The sequence below is a fragment of the Mercenaria mercenaria genome, chromosome 2 (assembly GCF_021730395.1).
Source record: "Mercenaria mercenaria strain notata chromosome 2, MADL_Memer_1, whole genome shotgun sequence".
Taxonomy (NCBI): Eukaryota; Metazoa; Mollusca; class Bivalvia; order Venerida; family Veneridae; genus Mercenaria; species Mercenaria mercenaria.
The window spans coordinates 90878011-90903200 of NC_069362.1; the positions used below are offsets into that span (position 1 = coordinate 90878011).

At 33.3% G+C, this 25190-nt stretch overlaps 1 protein-coding gene across 1 annotated transcript in view; it reads left to right on the forward strand.

Annotated features, from left to right (window-relative positions):
• Positions 1 to 20835, forward strand: part of LOC123543630 (protocadherin Fat 2-like) — a 45477-nt gene extending 24642 nt beyond the window's left edge. Inside the window, exons 14-15 of the mRNA XM_053527243.1 lie at positions 11375 to 11502; positions 20827 to 20835. Of these exons, the coding sequence (XP_053383218.1) occupies positions 11375 to 11502; positions 20827 to 20835 (137 nt within the window). The remainder of the gene's footprint in view (positions 1 to 11374; positions 11503 to 20826) is intronic.
• The last annotated feature ends 4355 nt before the right edge of the window (positions 20836 to 25190 follow it).

Consider the following 25190-nt stretch of genomic DNA (forward strand, 5'->3'; position numbering starts at 1 on the left):
TTAGGCCTTCGCAATCCGACTTGCCATGAATGGTTTTTAAGTGTTCGATAGAAATACCTGCGCCTGATTTTTTTTTTTACTTTTGTTCTTGTCATAATATTTTTAGCAATAAATTGTTCGCAAGATTTCTGATATTCCTTCTCAATTTCAGTTATTGACAATCTTGTTTTGATTTCTTTTACTGAATATATTTTCATTTTTTCTTCAAAATTTTCAACCGTTTTCAATAGGGCATTTAAAGCGTATGCATCACTGTCTGCGCATTGCGCATTGTACTCAGTCCCTAAAATATCTTTAACAAGATTTACCTGTTTGTATTCTGCCTTACTTTGTTTCTGTCGGGATATTCTTTTTGAAATAAAGTAAGTGTATCCCCAAATCTCTCGACAGCCGGAAGTTCTACTCCGTAGATGAATTCATAAGGATTTTTGAATCAAATAATACATTATGTGCAACTAAAATTGATTTTCCGAATAGTCCTAAAACACCTTGAAAGTTTATTAAGCTGATCGGGTATCCTTTGATAATACACATTCAGAGTTATGAAACATATTTTTCCGTGGATTTCAATATTTGTAATATTTGTAATTGCTTTTGGTATTAAACCATTTGGAGGATAGATGTAAGTAGCAGAAGTCTTCCCAGATCTGGTATCCATAGCAGCTAGCTGAATCATATTTGCATCGACTCCTGAAATAATTAAGATTTCTTGTGATATTTTATATTTGTTTACACATGAATGAACAGTTGTTTGGTTCTTATTGGTGAATTAATTTTTAGGAGAAAGTATACAGACCTATGTTAACTTTCTAAAATCAAAGGATTTATATTAAGTCCGTGTTATAATACGAGTTATGTCAGTTGAAACATATATACTATTCAAAGACGTGGGAAATAACAGTTAATGATTGATGATTCAAGCATTAACATTTTAAAAATGTATCAGGGATCTTAAAAGAAGACAAAAAAGATTTAAACTATGCTTATTACTTGATCATAATGCGTTAACCAAACATAGATCCTAGATGATATGATTTAAAAAAAATAAAATTCAATAAAGGGAGGTAACAATTAAGATAAAATTTAACATTCGTTTGTAATGTGCGCTAGAAAAAAAATGTTTTGACAATGCATCAGAAATATATATGTTTATTAGACAATAAAATAGAGAATTTAATAGTTTGAAGAATATACAAAAACCCTAGGTATTTGTACAAAATACGCAATATATATTCATGAAAAATTACTGAAATATTCATGTGCAAAATGCTCCTATCCTGATTGTTACATACCGAAACCAGTCGTCTCTATATCGAATAGGATTGTTGATTTTCCGTGAAATTGACAATTTTTTGGGTTCATAAGCAGCGGTTGCGGGATGTCTTCTGTCTCAGTTTCACTTACTTCCGCTGTGGCAACGACGTTGGTTTTATAAGAAACGCCTTCCATGTTTTCATGGAACACTTGCTGTGTTTTTTTGTCATCTTTTAACTCCAGTCTGCGCCGTTTGAGATCATGAGATGCCTGGCGAGAAACTTCAGCCACTCGTTTTTTGTCGGGCGGCTGTAACTTTTCCCGGCGTTAATTTGTGTTCCTCATTCACATATATTGTGAAGAAAAATAATACAAATGCAAATCTACCGACAATAAATACTGACTTGACTTGACTTGATTCTCGTAGATGACAACCTTTCTTAATATTACATAATTTATGAATATCATACAAAGACTTACTGTGATCGTTATACAAAACAGAGTCACTAGAATTAAATGACAGACACCTTGTTCGTTATGTTTTTATTTTCTGTAGGTCGGTTGTCTGTAACTAATGTCAAATCAAATACATTCGAACACACTTCCAAATTTCACGTACAGTAAAACTTGTGTTAAAGACTTCATCCGAACAAAGACAACCATGTGAATACAAACCAACAGAGATATAACAGTGCAATATTCCTTTAATTTAAAAGAAGCAACACCTGCAAATTACGACTATGGAAGTATGATGTCAACAAAGCCCTCCTCAGCTTCTTCCGGAAAGTGGTCTTTGTTTACAGGTTTGACTGTATTACAAAATGAAAAAGACGAAACGGAATGTTAGTGGTGTCGGTCGTAAAGCCAGGAATCAGTATTGCCGTTTATATATATGAAATAAGATTATGAGACAACCTGAGTAATCATAATATCTCAATTAATATGAACATGTACGTACCTTGCATATATACATATTTCCTTCATTCTTTTGCAAAATTGATGCAGATACACGATAATTCAGACTTGCCAAAAATGCGTTTCTTTTGGAGCTTTTCTTGCTATTATTTGGTTCACATTTTCAACAGCATTTGTTGACTGTAATTCAGCAAGTTTTTTAGACATATCATCTGTCGAATACTTTCCCATGAGAAGATCGAGGTCTTTCTTCAACGAATTGTCTGTCAAATCTTTGCCGTATGGAAGGGACTTATGCTTGAACTCTTTATCAGACTTGAAGCGACACCATTCCAGAACAGTACACATTTCGTGTGATCCATATGAGTGGGGTACTACAGCCTGTATGCTACGTTTCAGTCCTGTTGGGTTTCCTTTATTTTGGCTAACAGCGTAGTTGAAACATTTCTTTATGTAAGTAAGAACATTTGGAGTCAGACTTTTACTTTTATATTTTATCTAATACAGCTCATTGGTGAAGTTTTTTGCCACATGATTTTTGTCACTGCATTTCTCTAAATCATCTTTTTTTTTACTAGAGCATGTTGTACTTTCGTCGTCCATAACAACGGTTTTTACCTTTAAACCTTGATATTTTAGATGTTTTATTCCTCGTACAGCGAGAAATGATTTCATTCCTTTTGAGGAGCCGTTATAATTTCTTCTACAACTATGCTTCGCAGGCAGTTTACTATTTTTTCACTGCTCTTGCAAATTCAGCAAGACTTTATTGTAATGGTTTTTATATCTAAATTTCAATTTTTCAGCTATTTTAAATACACGATGATTCAGTCTTTTCTCATCCATTTGATTCAATCGAAACCAGTGGTTTAATACACCCTTCCATTGGCGAACAATTGGAGGGGTCCAGCCCATGTCGCCATTAACCGCAGCACTAGGCGTGTATTTTCCGACACCAAGAAAGAATCGCCAAGCACGATTATGAACAGCATTTATCGACGAGAATTCCTTGGTTCCCTATATTGCCGAGCCATAACTGATGATAGGTCAGACCATTGTATCATAGAGTTTCGTAAAAACATCATAATGCATTCCTCCAATAGCCTTAAATTTCGAAATCAAAAGTCCTAGAGCACGGGTGGCTGATTGTGCTACGTGTTTGGTTGTCACTGCATAGTCAAGAGTCTCGTTTGATACCATCCCTAGGTATCTGTATTGATCAACACACTCTAATGATGCTTCCCCACATTTGAATTCAAAGTTTGTTCTTGCAGTAGCTTGATTTCTAAAATGCATAATCTTTGTTTTGTTAACGTTTATGTTCATTTTATTTTGTGTGCACCAAACCCATAACCGATCTAACAAGAACTGCAAGTCACTTTCGCTTTCTGCTAGAAGGAAAAGATCGTCTGCGTACAATTAGAGGCTTATTAAATCATTGTCAAACTGAACTCCTTTGGCAGATTGTCTTAGGATATCACTCAGGTCATTCAAGTACAGATTAAATAAAGTTGTAGATAATAAACACCCTTGCTTTAAACCGACTGCCACGTCAAAACTTTACGGAACACTTTACATTCTTGTATAGAGATCTTATGCCTTCAATGAACTTTCCATTTACACCTATTGATTGCAATTTATTCCACAGCTTTGTCCTGTCAATTTTGTCGTATGCCTTCCTGAAATTAACGTACGACACGAACGTCGACTTCCTAGCCTTTTTGCGGTTCTCAATAATGTTTGTCAGTGTTGAAAGTTGGACAATCGTACTTCTTTGACGACGAAATCCATTCTGAGAGTCATCAACAATTTCATTTGTTTCTGCCCATTTTGTTAGTCTTTCATTTAAGACGTAACAATAGACTTTATAGATCGCTGAGGTCACCGTGATACCTCTATAGTTGCTTGGGTCTCGTAGATCAGAGGTTGAGCTTTTCAGCACCGGGGTGATAATACCGTAATTCCACGCCTCGGGAACTTTACCAGTATCAAAACATACACAGAACAACCTATGTAAGTATTTTATGCACTGATGTATATTCAACACTTCTGCGGGTATATTGTCATATCCAGGGAATTTGTTTTTATTCAGAGACTGCACTGCCTTTCTTACATCCAGAATTGAGATCCCTTCATTTAACGAGGAAACGTTTGAATTTCTTATGTTACTTTGTGTATGGGTTTCGATTTCAGTCACTTCCTGAGTTCCATCTTCTGAAAACATGTTTTCAAAATATGATTTCCATTTGTCAAGAACTTTTTCTTCATCTGAGGTAATTGACCCATCTTCTAACACAATTTCTAATGGAAGTCTTTTGTTCCTTTCAGACCCAACACCGATTTTTTCGATAGTTTTCCAGAATTCACTTTGATTTTTATTTTCGCAGCTTTCTAGAAGTTGAGTCTGTTGCTCTTGCCAATACTGTCTTTTCCGTTGCTGGATATTTCGATCAAAGATTTTTCTCGCGTTTACATACTCTGCCTTTAAAACGTGCTTATTGGTGTTACCTTTACATTTAATCAACTTCCTTTCACTTTGACACAATTTCTTCCACAGGTCATTTAACTCAGATGTCCACCAGGGTTTCTTGGTATTTTCCTTTCTCTTATTTCCAGATTGCTTTTAACTATCTTTGGGTTCAAATGACTATTCATTTCGTTTTTCAACAGTTCTACAAAGTCGTTGTAAGATGTGTCAATGTATCTTTGCCCATTTTGAAATAGGTGTGTGAGAAAAAATTATGGCCAACCACACTAGTTGTAGTTTACTTTTGATTTCTGACAGTCAGTTGTTTAGAATAAAATGTTACAGGTACGCCTCGATGCATTAAAGGTAACTGCACATGCAACATCAATTCTGCTGATTTTGGTCTTTTTTTAATCCCGTATTGCATCAGTTGCCTATATGTATCGATTATCGTAACGATTAAAGAAAAAAAAAACATTGTAAAGAGTAGTCGGGTGCAGTTTCATGTATCATTTAAATTCTACGATACTACAATTATGTCACGTTGTGGTTAGGTGAAGTGAAGTACTTATCACAGTAGATTCCTTTACAAACCGTTATCAAAATCCTGTTGAATACAAGTGATAAAGTAAACTATAGCAAATGTTTCTGATGACAAAATCTTCTTACACAGACATTTCAGTAGAAAACGGAAATATCAAAGATTTGAGTTACTGCATGAGATTCATGAACTGTATATTTAGAAGAAAAGTAATTAGAACATTCTGTTATCTAATGCATATGTATGTCTTTAACAATATTAAAACAGTGCGGACTTTGAAGTTAGTCATCATAATCATGAACTTGAACATGAACCTCCATTACACGCGACCATTCCAGGTATAAATCCATTGCAAATACTTGTAAATAACAGGAGTGTCTATATCATAATTGCTGCTCATGATGTTAAATGTCAAACTAAGTCTGCTATTATTCTGTTTGATTGCATTCTTTGCTTCGAAAGGATCTTTTTACAGTTTTATTAACTTTCACAACAGCAATCTTATGTGCCGTGTGGCGGCTGTAAAAAGTCTTCCCGTACTTGGATTCAGTGTTGTTATATTTTCTGGTCCTGTAGGGATCATGGCGTACATTCAACATATGTGTAATACAGTTCCGCTTAAGCCGGTGCTAGGGGACGTGAGAGGTTTTGCACATTTCATTACCTCTCATGAACAGACACAATCAAACTTAGTCTGCTATTATTCTTCTTGGTTTCATTCTTTGCTTCCAAAGGATCTTTTTACAGATTTTATTATTCAAAATTGATTTCCATTTACAGTTTGACGCAAAGAACATGCCATAGTATTAGTCATTCAAATAATTTGCAAGATAATAATTACATAAGGTACGATACAAACCAGGGAAAACACCAGATTTATTACACATACTAGTATTCTTTGATATGTAATGACAGAGCCGGAAGTCACTTTTCTTAGTATATATATCACTGAAATACTACTGTAACATAACCTCTGTAAGAACATTGGTTTTCAAGGTCTAGTTCAGTATTGATCCAGCCTATCATACTAAATCACATGTTTGTTCTTGCTCGAGTCTTAATACCTTAGATGATTTTCGACCAGAGGTTTTGTTCAGCTTTTAGTTTTAACATTTCATCGTATGTTGTCTCACTTCACAGTTTAAATCAGTATTAGTTTTTGTGTGCTATGTTTGTGGATACGTATGACACCCTTTTGTAAGATCAGAGAAAAGAAGGCTAATTCTGCACGTTCGGATAAAATATTTTTCTTCAATGAATAATTTGATTAGACCATGATTTTCAAAACTTCAGAATATAATTAGAAAATTGGTCATATAAAAAGATAGGGTCGTGTCCTTGATTTTTGCTAGATTGAATTGAAAAAATTGTATCTATAACAAGTTTTCATAATGGGAGTCTACGGGAAAATCACAATTCTGACGACATTTTTGCGAATAGAAAGTTTCCAACAATGTAGATTTAAATGAAACTCCACACAATTATAGTGAAATCTGTAAAAAGATCCTTTGATAGCATAGAAAGCAACCAAGCAAAATAATAGAATACTCGGTTTGATTGGGTTTGTTCATAAGAGGTAATGAAATGTGCAACACCCCTCACGCCCCTTAGCACCGGGTAAGTTTTAAGAAAGTTTACTTCTGTTATTTCAGAAATTGCCTAAAATATATATTGCACCATCCATGTACCTATAATTTTAGATGGAATTTCAATAAAACATACAATAATATCCATCTGTGCTTTCATGATAGTATGATCATACAGCTGATATGTGCAGTCTTCCTGTGAGTAAAAATCAAGTTTTACAAAAAGTACTTTTTGAATTTTAGAAATAGTAGCATTATAAAAACATATACAAAACCAACCCTAGCACGATAGGAAGAATCATAAGGTATTGAGTCAGATATCTGGATGAGGCCCTTGCTCTCCGTGACGATTCAATAAAGATATCGTGTCTGAAGTCAATAGACTTGCACCTGTATAACACGGAGAACTTAGCACTTGCCTGTAGTGAACTGAGTAGTTCCGGTACAGAATCCAGGGACAGTTGTTAGGTTGACTGCTCAACATTACACGACTGAATTGCTGTTGCAAAGCGGTGCTAACCAAAATTAGCAAACAAAAGAAAATATGCAGGTATTTAAGTAAAAACTTTAGAAACTTTTACCAGGTTGATAAAACTGTTTTAGTGATACCAAATCAAGATATAAGAAGTATATAAAACTTTATAGATATGAAACAAAGAAGACTATTGTAGTCATTTTGAAACATTTACAAGAATGACAGAATGTACAAAGTATTTTTTTTAATATTTTAAATTGTACAGACAAGGACTAAATTGTATTATGTGGTGGAAGATTCCTGGATATACCGGAACATTAAGAGAAACTTCACTAAGAGAAACTATGCATCAATCATAACAACTGTTATGGTTGTACAAAGTCTCCTCGTACTCGGTTTCAGTGTAGTTAGATTTTCTGGTCCTTTTGGACCATGTTTATTAAAACTGAATTCCTCTTAAGCCATTGCTAGTGGGCGTAAGGTGTGTTTCACACTTCATTACCTGTCATAAACAGACTTGATCCAACCGCGTTTGCCCTCTATTTGCTTGGTTGCGTTCTTTGCTTCTAAGGGATCTTCGTAAAGTCAATTGCAAAATGTTTTCAGCAATTCTGAAGTGTCGTTCAGAAGGCACTCGGTATCTTTCTAGAAGTTTTGAATAGCATTATGTTATTATTTTCTTAACAATTTTGATTTTCAAACACTTAATATTGTTCACATTCTTGACAGCTTTTTGCAATTTCCTAAGTTTAAATCTAAAGATTACTTAAAGAACCTGAATATTTTATTTTGTTTTTTAGTTTTTCTTCAGTGCTGCTTTTCAACAGTGAATATTTTATTAATAAGCCCACAAATATCTCAATATAATGCATGTTTTCCTGAAACTCAAAAACAAAATGCTTTATTTCTCACGTAAATAACTGCATAGATACACTTCACAATCACACAAAACAAGATAAATATTCCATTAAAAACATTTTCCAAGAAAGGCAGCCCCAAATTGTAACCCTATTATCAGTGTATGGATGTCAGCAGGGATTTATACATAATTAATATATACAGAACATATACATAAAAATACATAATCAGTGTAAAATGTAATTATTGACAACAATATTGAAACCATCAAATAAAAGAACAACATAATTAAGAAACTGATATTAGTATAATTAAACTGATAGATGCATTAATTCAAAATGAAAAAGGAACATTGAATGTGTAACGAATGTTTCAGATGATTTCATGGTTGACAAAAGTAAAGAAAGAATGTTAGAATTGATACTTTAAAGTTTTAACAAATCAATGATATCATAATATTGATAACAATTATTCAAATTTCTTCCTACATATTTCTAAATACAGTAAAATACAGTGGTAACGTATTTTAAAGCGCCGTTATGGAAAAAATCTCGTTGCTTGAGAAGTACGGAACTCTACTATTTTGTAAGTGTATTTAATAACTTGATAACTAAATATTCCTCCACTATTTTCTGAGAAAATAACGATACAATAAAACAATATTATTGAAGTGGTAACGTTACATGTGTAAAGTATGTTACAAACAGATTCCTCCTTCAAATAAGTATCTACACTATATTTTCATATCATATAGCTCAAATAACACAAGTTTATTGATCACAGTTTATTTTTTCATGTTGTTCAGTTTTAGTTATATCTTGTTCCCAGAGATGTCTGTTTTAGCATAGATTAATTTTATGCCACTTAGCTAAGATACCTAATGTAGATAAAATTATTTACCTTCAGAGTAAGAAAATACTATTCTAGAAAACACTGAGAGATATTAAGACCAGATCAAAACTGTCTGATCTATATTTTCTAAATAATTGATGTAATAAAACAAGGTTATTGAAATGATAACGTAACATGTGTAAAGTATGTTACATACTAATTACTCCTTCAAAAAAGGTGTTTAAACTACATTTCCAAACAATATAGCTCCCATAATTGTTATTTTATTGATAACAATTAATTACATCTTTTTATAAATTTTAGTGGTATCTTGTTTCCTGAGACGTTGGTTGTGGTAGTGTTTAATTTTATGAAAGTTAGCTAAACATACCTATTTTGGAGTAAAACAATACCATCAGTATTACAAAATGCTATTTAAGAAAACACTGAGAGACTTTCAGAACAGATCAAAATTGTTTGATACATTTAAGTTGATTTGAAACTTAGAAAATATTATTTTCTAATAAAACTTTGTCATTTTGTTACATTCTCATTTATATTAATGAATATGCAAATTAGTTAATTAACATAAAAATGCTGCTTTTTAAGGCCAATGTCATAGCTAAATTTTGATACCATTTTTATTGCTTTATCACCAAAACTGACCAAGATATGACTGATTATCTTCTATATGGTTGTCCTTTCCAAAAAAGAACGGTTGCCATGGAAACAGTGAATTCCTATATAGTTCAAAAGAGTTTTTTCTTGGAAATATTTTTTATCTTGAAAGAGTTGGTCCTGCCAAACAATTTGGTACCTATGAAAAACAAGTCTAAAGAGGGGGGTGGGGTGGGGGAGGGGGTGCATGGTAGACCTTATTGCCTCCCCCCCCCCCCCCACACACACACCTATATATTTGTTCGTTTTGTCCTCATGTGTTTGCTTTGTACGTAAGTGTATGTGTTGGCGGTGTGCTGTGGGTTTCGTTTTTGGGAAGCTGTGTTTTTGGAACGTGGCATTCCCTGTTTGATATTTATCCTTGTTTTTTGTCGAACGTACAGAACTACCTTAACATTTGAGTTGATTTCATTTCAGTTAATAAAATTACTAGAAAGTCTATTGTCAGCATCAAATTCGTGCATGTCTTTGGTAATCGTGAGATTCCCTTGCTTTCTGTGTCCAGTGTGGTTTTGTATTTACTAGTACATTGTTTTTATTTTGCGGAAGTGAGTGTTTCAACGCGTTTTGGATTTGCTAAACTTTTATTTGTGCAGAAAATTTCAATGTCTTCGTTTTCTTACTCAACTCGTTGTCTCTAAATAGTATTAGATGGAAGAAGCATTTCAGATTATTAACTTCTCATACTTATTATACTTATCAATATGTTCCTCGATATATGAGCGTGAATATTACTGCCGGATTTAACTTCGTCGTTTATTATAGTTACCGGTATTTGATCATTTAAATCATTTATAGATCTGTTAATTACAAAATCTTCTAGATCTTTCATATTTGGGCTAAACGTATAACCTCTTTTCTTGTATTATTTTGCAGGCAGATATAAGCGAGTTACCATTTATGAAGTTTCAGTACTGTTCATCTCGGAATGATTCATTATGCAATAAGATGACTAGCGTATTTTGCGTTTATTTCTCCAAGAAAGCGAACAGAGTCAATTTATGAATAGGATTCATAAAAAACCCCACTCAATATAACTATCGTCTTTGCAAACTCATCATTTGAATAGTTCATTGATGATAAAAACATACAGGATGCACACATTTTGCCTTTTATTTAGATCTATATGAGGATTCGTCGACCTCAGAAAAGTAATATTGAGCGAACCTTACAGGCAAAAATTGTTTTATTATTAAATCCGAACACTCTACAATTTGTAGTGGTTGATATTTTGTATTGTGTTGTGGTCTTTGATTATGCATTTTATCATATTTTATGACGTCACAGCGTTATGACGTCATTGATGCAGGTCAATATGAGTTTTGGCTTCGCGCTCCAGTCAGTACGACATTTTACCACAAATAACGTGACTATGTTTAGACCTATGGAAATGATTGTAAATACTTATTTAGTAAATGTTGTTATTCTTTTACTCTTCTTCGGTCAATTTATCATTATTATTATGTGTATATTTTTGTTTCGTCATTGGCATTTTATTGCTGCCTCCTGTGCTGTAAATACGTCATAAAAACAAGCTCAATCATCATTGCTTTTATTTTTTTTAACAGCACGGAAGGTTATTGTAGCTTGCTTGTATAATTGCATCTTGAATAAGTCACGTCCTGTATAGATTTAGCACAAAGAAATTTCTTACTAATTAGTGTTGAATTACGAAGCCAATCGTTTTAAGAAATCTGTAAATTCATCATTAATGCTCCTTATTGATGTTCCTCAACAGTTGTTACATCAGTTTGTATTACTCTTTTCAGATGTCTACTCTTGCAGTTTGAAGGAAAGTTTGACGCCCATAGGTCGTTTTAACTGCTGTCTTAAAGTTGCAAATATTGAAGACATCCAAATACATATGTTCCGTTATAGTGTGAAAGGAGGAGACCCGGTAAATTTGTATTTGAATTTTGTTTAGTACTCTTAATATTCAGTGCACAGATATATATCTGAGAACTATTGTTTTGTTGTGATGTAGACTTAATGCTTTGCATCATTATCTAATCGGGTTGGTGAAGACAGAATGGTTATTATTTAACAAGTGTTCAATTTATCTCATGAAAAAGAAATGCTGAAAGAGTCGGATTTGTATTCATAAATGGCTGTACGAAATGATACTGCATCTAAATTTACGACGCTACGGCTAATTCTATTCAAGTACCCTTTTTAATTCAATCAACTTTGTCTGGTGAACCAGGGAGATAAAATAGTAGTCTCATATTTGTTATTAGTCAGTTGCTACCTACTTCTTTTGAGTTTGATTCATTTATAACAAATTTAAACTTAACATTTGTAAACTGTAAAAATGATGTCTCTGAATCCTTGACGGTCAAGAAATGAACCCCGTCAGATATAAGTCATGCGGTTGGATATATATAGGCATTGTAACTGAAAATACAAACTTCAAGTGGGAGCATCAAAATACAAGGACTGAAAAAAATATTAAAATATCATTTCCTGAAAAAGGGTTATCCTGGATGAAATATTTGGAAAAAATGGAGAGAACTCCGCAAAGACTTTATGATAGGCTTAGGTGACTATTGACCTAGAACCTCATGCAAACTATGCACTTTTTACCTCTAATCATGAAAAAGCATGCATACTTGCCACATGTTTTAGCAACCTGAATACAAAACTATGTAAAGATCAAATAATTGATTGCCCTGGGGAAAGTAGGACATTTTTTTGTGGTGAAATTTGTTAACAAACAGATGATTTTTTTAAAAAAGTGAAAACCCACAGAATTTCACAAGGTGAAATATGTTAAAAAGGCTACTGCTGGAAAGAGAACAATCTCAACAACCCATACATATGCGTCAAAGTATGGGAAAAATATCTAGAAATATGAGAAAATCAAAGAAATCAATTTTAAGACTGTTAGATGCAATTGTGTAATCATACATGGCATTTATCATAGATAGGTTACTTTTCCTTTGCACTGATATAACATGGTCAGGATTAGGATTAAGAAACGGTGTTTACACAATAATTTCACTACATAAACGGATTGTTTCCCTTGTGTAAAGAAGGCTTAGGGTAAGTCTCTAATATATATAGGAAGACGTGAAACAAACTTCGGTTTAATATATAACGTCAAGGACAGATGATCAATATAAAAAACAAAGACAAATATCAAACAGGGAATGCCACGTACCAAAATCGCAGCCTCCCCAAAACGAAACCTACAGCACGCAGACGTGCACACCACACACACACACATACACGCGCACACACACAAAGTCAACACACGAGGACAAAACGAACAAACAAAGGAACACACACACAAACACGCGCACACACACAAAGCCTACACAAGAGGACAAAACGAACAAACAAAGGAACACAGTGGGGCACCGCCTTGGAACGGTCAGTGGCAAAAGCACCACTGGGGAGCTTAAACCGGTTTATGGTGCGCACCCAACCTCACTCTTACCCCCACCATGTTCCAAAGACACGGGACAGTGTAAATAAAAGTAATCCCCTCCAAGTGAATCTCTAACACACGTAATGGAATCAAAAAGGCCTGGTATGTAAAACACAAAAATGCTCGTGTATAAATATATAAAAAGCAAACCTTTAGAACCAAAAACGTAAGTACTCAATGCCTTTTCAGAAGACAGAGCGACAAGAGAAACACCCTTAAGGGCCCGACGAAACAGGCCAGAAGACAGATATCAAAACAATTCAGTCCTGGTAGGATTTAAAAACTGCTTATCATAGAGTCCTCCCCCTCTTCCGTCAGACACAATCAAAGAGGGAAGCGTAGTGACCAACTGTAAACGGGTTGAACACTAAACATGCGGTATGTTTCAAAACAGTTGGGTCGTAACCTCTCGGTTGTTATTTTGTATTCTGTGTGGTCTTTAGATTTGTTAGTTTGTCATTTTTTGTGTAGTCCACAGCGTATTTGATGTAAGCAATTAGCGTTTTGGCTTTGCCCTCCGGTTCAGTAACGCCATTTTATCACGATACTATGTGACTGTATTTTATACTAAACGGAAATATCTTTAAATTACAGGTTTTATAAGAGTTGTTTTTTTACTCTTTATTATAGTCAATTATTTATGGTGCATTTCTGTATCTAAACATGGTGTAGTGTAGTTTTCTAGTAATAGCTGTATCTTTAAGAAAACACGTCCTGTTCAGTTTTAGCAGGTGAAAGGATATTCTTACTAATGAGTGTTGAATTACGAAGCAAATCATTTTATTTACTGGCATATTGCAGGTGTTGTTATTCTTAAGGAAATCTGTAAATTCTTCATTAATGTCGTTTTTGATCTTCCTCACAGTTGTTTCATGTGTGTGTTTTTCTCTTTGTAGATGTCTACTCTTGCAGTTTGAAGGAAAGTTTGACGCCCATAGGTCTTTTTAACTGCTCTCTTAAAACAACAAATTCTAAAGAATCCAATAATAGTTCGGTTATACAGTGGAAGGAGGTGACCGGGGTTTAATTTTTTTTTTTTTTATTTAAATTTTTTTAGTTCTCTTTGATATTACATCACACATATTTATCTCTGAGAACTAATGCTCGTGGTGATATAGAATTAATTCTTCAAAGAATGTGCTTTTGCATCATTAGCTAACTGGGTTGGAGAAGAAGGTGTGTCGGATTTGTATTGATAAATGCCTGTACAAAATCATTTGTAGGCTTCTAAACGTAGCTACGGATAATCTATTGATGTACCCTTAAAATTCAACAACTGGTAGACTCATATTTGTTATTTAGTCTGTTGCTTCATACTACTTTTGAATTTGTTTCATTTATAATACATTTAAACTTAAAATTTATTCACTGTAAAAATGATGTCTCAGAATCCTTGACGGCCAAGGAATGAAATCCGTCAGATACAAGTCATGCGGTTAGATATATAGTGAGACGTGTTACAAAATTCATTTTAATATATAACGTCAAGGACAGGTTGTTTGTTTGTTTGTTTTGGGTTTAACGCGGTTTTTCAACAGTATTCCAGTCATGTAACGGCGGGTAGTATTCCTTAACCAGTGATCCTGGATTTGGTACCAGTTCTACCTGTTCTCCGCAAGTATACTGCCAACTTCCCCACATGACTTCAGAGGTGGAGACTTATGATTTCAGTCTACCAATGTGTTTATCAATAGCACGGAGGAACATAACGCCCAGCCCGAGGAGCGAACTCGCGTCAAGGACAGATGATCAATTTATAACCTTCTATTGTTTTGTTTGTTGCTTAATTTGGAGTATTTTACATGTGGATTACTGACACTTGTCTTCTTGTTATTTTTTAGTTACTTATCATACGATCACATAAATGAATGGGAAAGAGATGGATATTAATTTGATTAAATCTTAGAACTATGAAAACGTTATCGTGAGAAAAGTTTTCCAGCTGATTTTAACAGCGAAGGAAGGAATGGAAGTACAAGTCCCCCATGGCAATGTAAGCTGATTTGAGAGCAAAGTACATCCAGAACGAATATAAAACATGTTTAATTTAGAAATATTAGATAATCACTAGTTTTGTAGACTTTGGAAATAATTATCTTCATCAGTAAATTACTATTTGCATTTCATGTTGTAAGGCTGACTGTGTGAATATAGTGATAATTAAAAGCCTGTAGTCAAGTTCAAGTACAAAGTTGCATATTTAAATGCAGTATGCTTAAAAAACATTATTGTTGGGATGTTTTACAAAGAAATATCAAATTACCAATGTCATATTAAGATAATTGACCGAAAAATGAGGGCTACATATTCAGATTGTTAGCTGGGATAATTACACCATTCTTCAATTAAGCAAAAGTAATAATTCATCATGCATCAAACACTTTCGCGTCATTTTCCTACTTTATTAGTATGAAAAATCAAATTTGTAGATAGATTGAAAAATTTACTGCAGCTCGTGAATGAAAGGTGATCAGATATCTTATCCTGTATCCGTTATGACAGCTCGTGCACGAGTTCCATATATAAATGCAAAGCACGTACTTACGATGGCCAAGCGCAAAGTTTGCATTATCGAAGTTCGCAAGTGTGTACTAAATTGCGCATGTGTATTATAATACAGCCCAGTTACGTTGAGAGTAAAACGCATATGTAAAGCAAAATAAGTCGCACACTTTTGTCTGTTTTGTTTCTTGCAATTTGCCATATTAAAGTAATTGTGTATCTTCCCTAATCCGGCGTTGTGATGATTTGGAATATACTGTTTTACTTAAAAATACTGATCATTGAACACGGTGCTCAGAATTAGTATCTTAAGTTTCAATTTTGTCTGGTATTCGCAAGACTGTATGTATGTCCATAGAAACGCTTCAATATTGTTAAGGTACTTCTTGTTTCTTTTTGGCAGCGCAATGAGAACCGGAATCGGGTTCCCTAGACGGCGAACCTTTTTCGTCCGGAACGGTTATCTACCAAAAGTAACGTACATAGTTTTTAGGGAACCTATAATTTATTTTTATGTATAAAGCCTGCCCCCGAAATTCACTTTGTTTCTTTTGAGTAAGATGCATATTAGATCTTAGTTAATTTTACATGTCCTTGCATTAATCTGCGTTATTGTGTTTCCAAGTGTACTCGCCACATATCTGTCCGCCATATTGGAATCATGATATAGTAGTACGAATGAATGCGTGTAAACTACTTTGCCGTTTTTCAATGTTTTTTGCTTTAAACATGTTATATGTTTAAATTATTTAAATGTAAAATTGTATTGTTTTTAATATGCGTCATTAGATGTTTACGGATGTACTATAATAAGCTATTTGCCATTAAAGCTTCCAGCGGATTCTTTGATCACTTTAAATACGGTTTGTAACACTAGGCATTTCACGAGTCATCTGTTTGTTTTTTTTTCTGGATTAAATTTGAGAGTGTTTAGCAAATTGAAAAAATAATACTCATACATGTGATCTATACTAATAAACAGATATAAACTTAATTTTGTTTTAATTGCTTCTTTTTTTGTTAGTGATTCGGCTTGCTCCGATGCCGACGACGTCGTACTAGTTAATATCATTCCAATATGGCGGACAGTATGCGGCGAGTAACCTTTTGGAGGTCACAGTAAACGCAGGAATGCAAGGGCATGACTTGCTTGTAGGTAAAATAAATTATGATAATAACATGCTGATATTTATCAAAAAGGAATACAAAGTGAATTTCGGTTTGCATTTTGCATAAAAAATATTCCGGTTTCCCTTGCCTATGCATGGTATTTGGTAGAGAAACCGTTTCAGACGAACAAGATTGCTGTCTAGGGGAACGATGTTCCGTTCTTAGCCACTGGCTTTGTTTTAGAATACCGTATATTTACTTTTTGTGCAAGAATTGGATGTAATTTTAAAGAGTTGTGCTTTAGAAACTTGAACTAAATACGTCCAGTATACATAGATTTATATGACGCGTATTGAAAAGGTGATATATTTCGAAATCGAAATATAGTGATATACTTAGAAATTGAAATATATTATTACATAAAACGTATACTAGACCCAAATTTCATATTTGAAATATTACCAATGTCTACATAAATAAAGTTAACATGTTCATATGTATTAACGGTTTGAAATAGTACAAACTTGTATACATGTAAAGCTGCCCTAAAAACTAGTTTTCTAATTGAATAAAGTATGCTGTTATATTCATAAATAGTTTTCAGTAGTTCTTCTACCCTGTGATTTATGATAGTATATTCAGTCGATTCTGTAAATCACTTTGTTTGTCAGTACGCAATCATGTTCACGCAGAAAAAACGTTTTGTTAACAATCAGTGATATATAGATTTTGCGCGCATTTCATTTTATGTGTTATTGTTTATCTAGAATCATATGTACCCGAATACATATATAAGTTCTGTTTCCTTTACTTTTTGTTGAGTTGTATATCTATGGAAAAACGTGGAATGTTGGAAGCCTGTTTTCGAACACAAAGATTACAATTTCACTATTGCTGAAAACCTGAAAGAAGGTTTTATATTGGGGAAAATAAACGCTTCAGATGATGACAATCTTGACCAACTTAATATTATACTTTAAACAATACGATTGTTAAGTGTATTTATATTGTTGAGTGAATGCTCTGCCTCCTTTGCATATGCAATTAAACGGCTGCATCGATCACTTACAAGCCGTTTTGAGTTTTAATATTTAATTTCTTACGTTAAACTGGATGAACATCAAACACATTGATGATTGCACCTTATAGTTCACAATATATTGTTCGATTTAAAAAACATAGTTTTACCGAAGTTACTGATTTTGAAATTTAACACTATATTGCTGTGCTAAGGGGAGGGGGTGGGGTGGGGAGAGAGCAGTGACAGTAGATTTGAAATTTCTACATGTGCGAGAAAATCTTAAAATACAATTTTATGAAATGTCTTGGAAAAGTTGAGCGAAAGTAATAAATATATCTAAAACTTCAGCGTATGGCATTTTTATCCTGCAAATTTAGTTGTTATTCCGATGCAACGAGTACATTATCGATTTGAGCGAAATATCGATTAACATCTCCAGATAAGTTAAAACCTGGAGGTCAGAAATGACTTGATTGCGCATCTAGTGAAGCCTACCCGTTATCATTTCAAATGATGAGCTAAAACGTTTGATATTTTCATAGCACGATATGAGACGTAAAAACAACGGTAGTGAGAAAAGGGGTTATAAAACCGTTTTATTTTTGCATAATTTGAGTTGAATTAGTGGAATAAGATACAAAATATTCTGGCTAGTTAACTATCGTGTAAGAATGAGACATGAGTCTTTACTCAAAAATTGGTATATTGATATCTTGAACAGAGACAACGGTCATTGGCTTGTTTGGTTTGGTTTGATTTAGGTCAAGATCATTGTTACACATGCACTTTAAACGCAGAGTGTGTTTTATTGCTGTATACCTTAATTAAGAAAGGTGGTTCTTTTATTTATAATTGTAAGCTGTTCAGCTAAATATTTTATTATACGGATAATGAAAATGGACCAACTCATTCGTTTTGAAAATGTATAAGTTGCTTTTGTAGGGTGGATATTTCCAAGGGGTGTGGGATGAAACAGTTACCACTTTCGGCGGGGATGTTACTTACGGGTTTTTAGCCCAACTATTATAGTTATGAATGTCAGTTCTTCGAGTTAAATGTGTGAATTAACTATGTAATTGAGTACATCTTTCCCACGCCTTTTTCGAAGAAAAAAGGTGGACATAGAAATAGGCTGCGTCGTTCGTCCGTCCTTCAGTCCGTCCTCCCGTCCGTCCGTCACATTTCGTTTCCGGTTCTTAACTGCCATCCATAAAGGAATTTTTAAATAACTTCGCATATAAAGTGCACCATTATGAGACGTCGCCTGCCGTGCGCAAGACCGAGTCCCCTAGCTCAGGTCAATGTAAACTTTCTGTTTTCAGGGTGAGTTTCTTGTCCTGGTCCATAAAACTGCATCCAAGTTTTTTAAAAACTAGCACACATGTTCACCATTTTAAAACGGTGTAATGTGCAAGACCCAGCCTTCTAGCTCCAAGGTCAATGTCACACTTAGAGGTCAAACAATAACAGTGTCTTTTTTGTGTCCAGTTCATAACACTCTGCCATTGATCAAAGGATTTTGAAATTACTTGGCATACATTTCCCCATATTTAGACAACATGTCCTACGCAAGACCCAGGGACATCTGCTTAAGGTTAGGTTCCATAATTAGAGGTTAAATTAACTAACATTGACCTGTTATTGTTACTTGTCCATAGGTCGGCATTCATCAGGGATTTTAAATTAATTTGCAAAAAATGTTCCCCATAATGAGTTGATGTATCATATGCAAGATCCATACCCCAGCTCTAAGGTTAAGGTCACAGAACATTTTAGTTGTTTTTTTTGTATGTCTATAACATTTATCAGTGGGTGTATTAAAAAAAATAACTCTGCATTAATATTCACCATTCCAAGTCACTGTGTCAGTGACAAGGTCAAGGTCACCGGCTGAAATCGTTTGTTGTATTTTGTACATGAAATTACCGCCCTTTTAAATGACAAAGTACAATATATGTGTTTTTATATTGGATTTCCAACAAATTTGAAGCATTCACCAATTATAGATTTCCAGACATTTTCAAACTTTATTACGTTTTTTTGCATTGTATAATATATAGTTATGAATTTATGATTAATATACAGTGTATGTTATTTATTTTTTTTACCCCTTTCACTTAAAATGTTGTATTGAGCGTGCCAATATTGAATATGTTTGGGAAAAGGTCCTTAGTCGGGGTCGTTGGTAACTTGGTTGCAAATGTTTTTATGAAATTGAAATTATGTGTTAAGTAAGATGATTGTATTGAGAGATTTATAAGCTGTTAACAATTGTAGATTTGTAGAAAACCAGGCCACAATTTATTACTTAATGGTTATACCGGTTAGATAGTAATGCATTCATTTCTGATGGTTGCAATTATGTTAGGCAGTTGCATTGACATCAGCTGAGTAAACCTTTTATGGTGTGTATTTAAAAATGTTTTAGTACCATATAAGGGTCATGCATTTCATTTGTTTAGTAAATTACCTCCCTTTAATTGGATAAAATATTTTCATTATATTTTTTTTTTAATTGTTCCGTACCGAATTAAATAAAAATGAAATATATCTGTAAAATACTGATATTAACATTTGAATAGCATTCACCTATTAACTTTGTTTGGATAGTATTCAGATCTAACTTCGCAGTAGGGATTATTAAAAACTTAAAAAGAACCGGATAGGATAACGGGAACCTTACCTCGACTATTACTGATTTTTATATCTGTTATCGACGGCCTACATCTTAGTAAATGCCACGTTTACCGTTGACATAAAACCAGTCAATGAATACAGACCAATATTTGTGAACATACCAGTCATATCAGTCAGAGAAAATGAAAAGGCGGAACGGAAAAATTTGGTTATTTTTTGTTTATGTTTAATGGTAATTTTTTATAAAAAAATATTCTTTTGAGAGTAAATTTTCATATTATTTATAGTTTTCTGTTTGTAATTTTAAGATGTAATAAGGATTAATTATTCATATAATCCACTGGACTTTAAGTCCTTGGTGGCATCATTTAAATCATATATGACGGAACAGGTGATTACATATAAGTGGAGAAGGTATTACCAACTGAATCTTAACCATTTTTTTGCTAACTAGCTATGTTCACTATCTAATGAATTTCATTGTGTCAAAAAAGTAGTTTACTTTGTTTTGTATATTTCAGGACTCTTAGTACTCAAAAACTGCCGCACTAACTTTTACCGTAACGTAATTGTAAGGTAATAACGGATAATGAATTTAGACTTTGTAAATATAAACCTAAGCGGGTAGGGCCAATCTTGCAAACTTCGAAATATGGATGTAGGATTGGTCTGCACGGGCGTTGCATGTGTATATTAATAATATTCAGCTGTATTTAGTGTAATTGTTTAGAAGTTGAAGTTACTATATTATCTGTCTGGTTTCATTATTGTGTCACTTTCCTTATACAATAATACATTATATTTACTTTACGTGCACAGTAAAGTTACAGTCGCGTTAATGTTGTTTGTACCATACACTGCTTCATTTCGAATCACAAATGCATGATAAACATATTTACCTAGGTTTTTGATTTGTACTGTATTATTGCAGCTAAACAGTTCTATCAATTTAATACATACGTGGATATTAGCCATATTTTTCATGTATATACTGTTTTCTTATGTCTTTATATAGTTGGCATTCAGTCAAGAATGAAATTCGTCTTCTAAGACGCTGCAATTGAACTTTTTCTGTCACTTACTTGTTGTACTTGTCGCCTTGTCAAGCGCCAGCTTCTATTTGTATTCTATGTGACGATACTCGTAATTCTGGACCAAGCTTTATTATATTTATCTACTGATTGGTTATTTTTGATATTCATGAAAATTTGATCAAGATATTGTTCTGTAAAATAAAGCTATGACGAGTCATCTAACACTATTTATTGCCCAATTCTGTACAAAATTGTCTCCTATTCTTTGCTTAATCAATATATAGAAGACATATCAATATTACCCACATTTTGCTGTAGCCAAACATCATAAAAACCTAAAGTAATACATAACGTTTTTACTGCAGACACCAGTTAGTTGTTTGAGGCAGCATTATCAAAATCTCTTTTCAACATTTGATATATTTTATATTAGACATATTTCATGTCATCACTAATGAATCAATTTCAGCCAATATTTTGTAATGTTATAATGCTGCATCGTTTGGAAGGACATTTTCCTAGTTCCCCCATATTTAAAAATCGTTTTGTGTATTTTTCTTTACCCCTATTACTTTTTTACATATTGGCAAAATGTTTACTTTTCTATTGCTTACAAATCACCAAATCTAGAACTTGCTCCATAGTTCAAATAGGGAGACTAATTTATCGAAATAGATATAATTTATGCAATGGCGTTAAGGAGTATGTAAATTTATGTAAATATTTAGTTATTGTGAATATTGCTTTCTGAGGCTTGTCAGCTAATGTAGTTTTTGCAGCACTAAAGGTACCACCACTAGAAGAAACAATTCCTATGTAGGTAAACTCTGTTGATATTTCGATTTTTTTCACCACTCATAATAATAGAATTTAAGGTTTTGTGGTAGTCTGCAGCCTCTTCTAAAATCATAACTTTCGTTTTTTCTGTGTATTACTTGAAGGTTTCCATGTACTAAATTAATCTTGTAAATTCATGACTATGTTGTAATTATTCACAGAATTTGCAATACAATTTATCGTCTGCATATATAACAGAAGAAACATCTTAAACATTATTTATTCTAGCCCTTCAAAGGACGCTATTTATAAAAGTATTTCTAGGATCATTAATTCATTGTGAATAAAAAGGGTGAGATAAGCATTCCCCTTGTCTAAACACGAGTTCACATGTAATTTCTTCCTCAGCTTAATTAAGTATTTACTCTTGACTTAACAAAACAAAAAAAGAAGCATATATGATGGTATAATATCTAATATTTTACAACTTAAGCCTAGTTTAATAAGTTTTTGTACCATAAAATTATATCCTACAATGTAATCAAATGCATTGATGTTCTTTATTCATTAATGTAACTAAAGTAACATCTTTACTACAAATGTATCAACAATTTCGTCCTGTTATGCATAACATTTCATAATGTATGTAGCTCTGGACTACATACACAGTTAATTTATATATTTAGTAAAGTTAAATATATTTGATGTGGATTTTCTACTTTTGAAGAAAATATCTGAATATAAAATATATTAGTGAAAGATTGTAGACAATTCAAGTGATGGTTTTATTATACAGAGTGAAATTAGCGGCATGAAAATAACAGCAGACATGCAAGACATGCAAAGCACTGATCCATTTTGTACCTGTATCTGTCTAGTCGGAAGGTGTCATCTCATAGTTCGCTGGCATGTATTTCCGTCCGTCTTCTCATCTGCATAAGTAGAAAGAAGTTTATACTGAGTATTTACTGAAAGTGAATTTAGTTTATACGTCAGTTGAATTTTATTATTACAACCGGATTACACGAATGTCATAAATTATTGCTGTTTCCCGACAGTCTGAGCATATTTCAGTTAATACATTTACATCGTTTATAAAAAATGTTTCCGATGTCATTAAAAATAGGTTGAATAAATATAGGTTTTCTTGAAGACTGATGAGGCTAGGTATATTTAATGACTATATATAAACAACAACAATTATATACATTTTCAGAAAAAAATGCATAATTTTACAGTCTAGAACTAATTTTCTTTGTTGTGTCATGACAAAATGTTTTGAAAACGTACACAATAACTTTTTTCCCGAAATACCGTACACAAATTTATTCTTTCATTTCAAACACACGCCCGAAAAGGTCATCTTTACTTCGAATTAGTCTATCATCTAATCTTGCATTATAATACTGGAGAAACTTCAAAGTATCGACTGAACCTCTCTTCAAGTCCTCTCTCTCTCTATCTCTCTCTCTCTCTCTCTCTCTCTCTCTCTCAGGAGTTGATTCGACTGTAGCTTTCCTGAGTAAAGGTGTGACCGTTAGACTATTAAATTCCATGAGCTGAGTTGGAGAAAAGTCTGGACTTTATCGTTTCACTCAATATATAATACGAGTCAATATGAGGTAAAAGATCACATATAAACAAATTTAAACGAGGTACGAAAATTGTATATCTGTTTCATCCCTTGATTGAGAATTAACGTTTGTCAAATATATTCTCTCTATTCACATTTACACTGGAGAAACGATATCACAAAATCCTTTGTAAATCAACAAAATGAGATCAGTACTGCTGACTGAAATAGCAGATAACAATGAAAAGGAAAGAAAGGCACTACAAGTTCATACATACAACTTTTTACTAACAGCAACGTCTCCACTCACACATAAACTCCCTTAGGTATGTAGTAGTAAAGTGTTATAAGGTTCTTCAATTTTGATGAACTGATAAGTATTCAAGTTCATAAATGGCATATGCACGATCAAACAACATTTTGTTAATACAATACATGTATCTCTGTAGGCGACAGATTCTGATTACGGAGAAGACGGAGAAATAAGATATAACGCCACTATCCCTTTGAAGTGGTAAGTATGAATCTCGGCGTCTTAATTCAGTTAAACATGAGTTTCCGTTAGTTAAGAACGTTACCTTTGAAAGTTGAGACTAAAAGCATTTGATTTAATCTCTTTAATTAGCTTTCATTTACAGCAAAGACAAAATCTATCGTAGATTAGACTAACCCTTAAAACACTTTTGTTTATAGAAACATTTTCTCATACAGTTCCTTAATATGTGTGAATATGAAAAAGATTCTCTAGGAACTGATTTATTTATCTGTCTTTATTATCTAACTGCCATCCAGCTGGCTTATGGAAGGTCGTTGGTTTCTACCAGGTGCCGCGCGTGATGGAATAATGCACGGAGGGGCACCTAGGGTTTCGTCCTCCATCAAAGCTGGTAAGTCGCCTTATGATCTATAATGGTGTCGTACGTCGTTTTTAAACCCAACAAAATAATTAAATACATTTATTATCTAACTAGAATTTTACTTCATTAGCGGTCGTCTTTGTGAAAGAAGTTTATAAACCGTTATGAACTTGATACGTATTTGTATACGCAAGTTTCAAACACAAAGAAAAAATAAATTTTCATATATTTTGATCTATTATTCTTTTAATACATCTGTATTTTCAGGAGGGACAACGTTACGTTAAATAATGACAATATAAATATTATCGGTTTTGATAGAGAAGTTATGGGTTCTAGTGACTTAGTTCAGTTAACAATTGAAGCAGTAGATGGTGGAACTCCCGAACGAACTGGAATGGCGGTTGTTATAATAAACGTTAAGCCCGTCAATGATAGACACGCCTTTGTTTCATTCCAGAAGATAAAAACATAACCATTTATCCTGTAAGATAGGGAGTAAAATTCGATGATATACATATCCAATGTATAATACATATTTGAGACCTATTTACGCACAAACGGATGAAACATTTAAATATTAGGAGCTTGGTTCTTTTTTCGTTTTTTAGCATTGTTTAGTTTGAAGGTTTATGATCATTTGC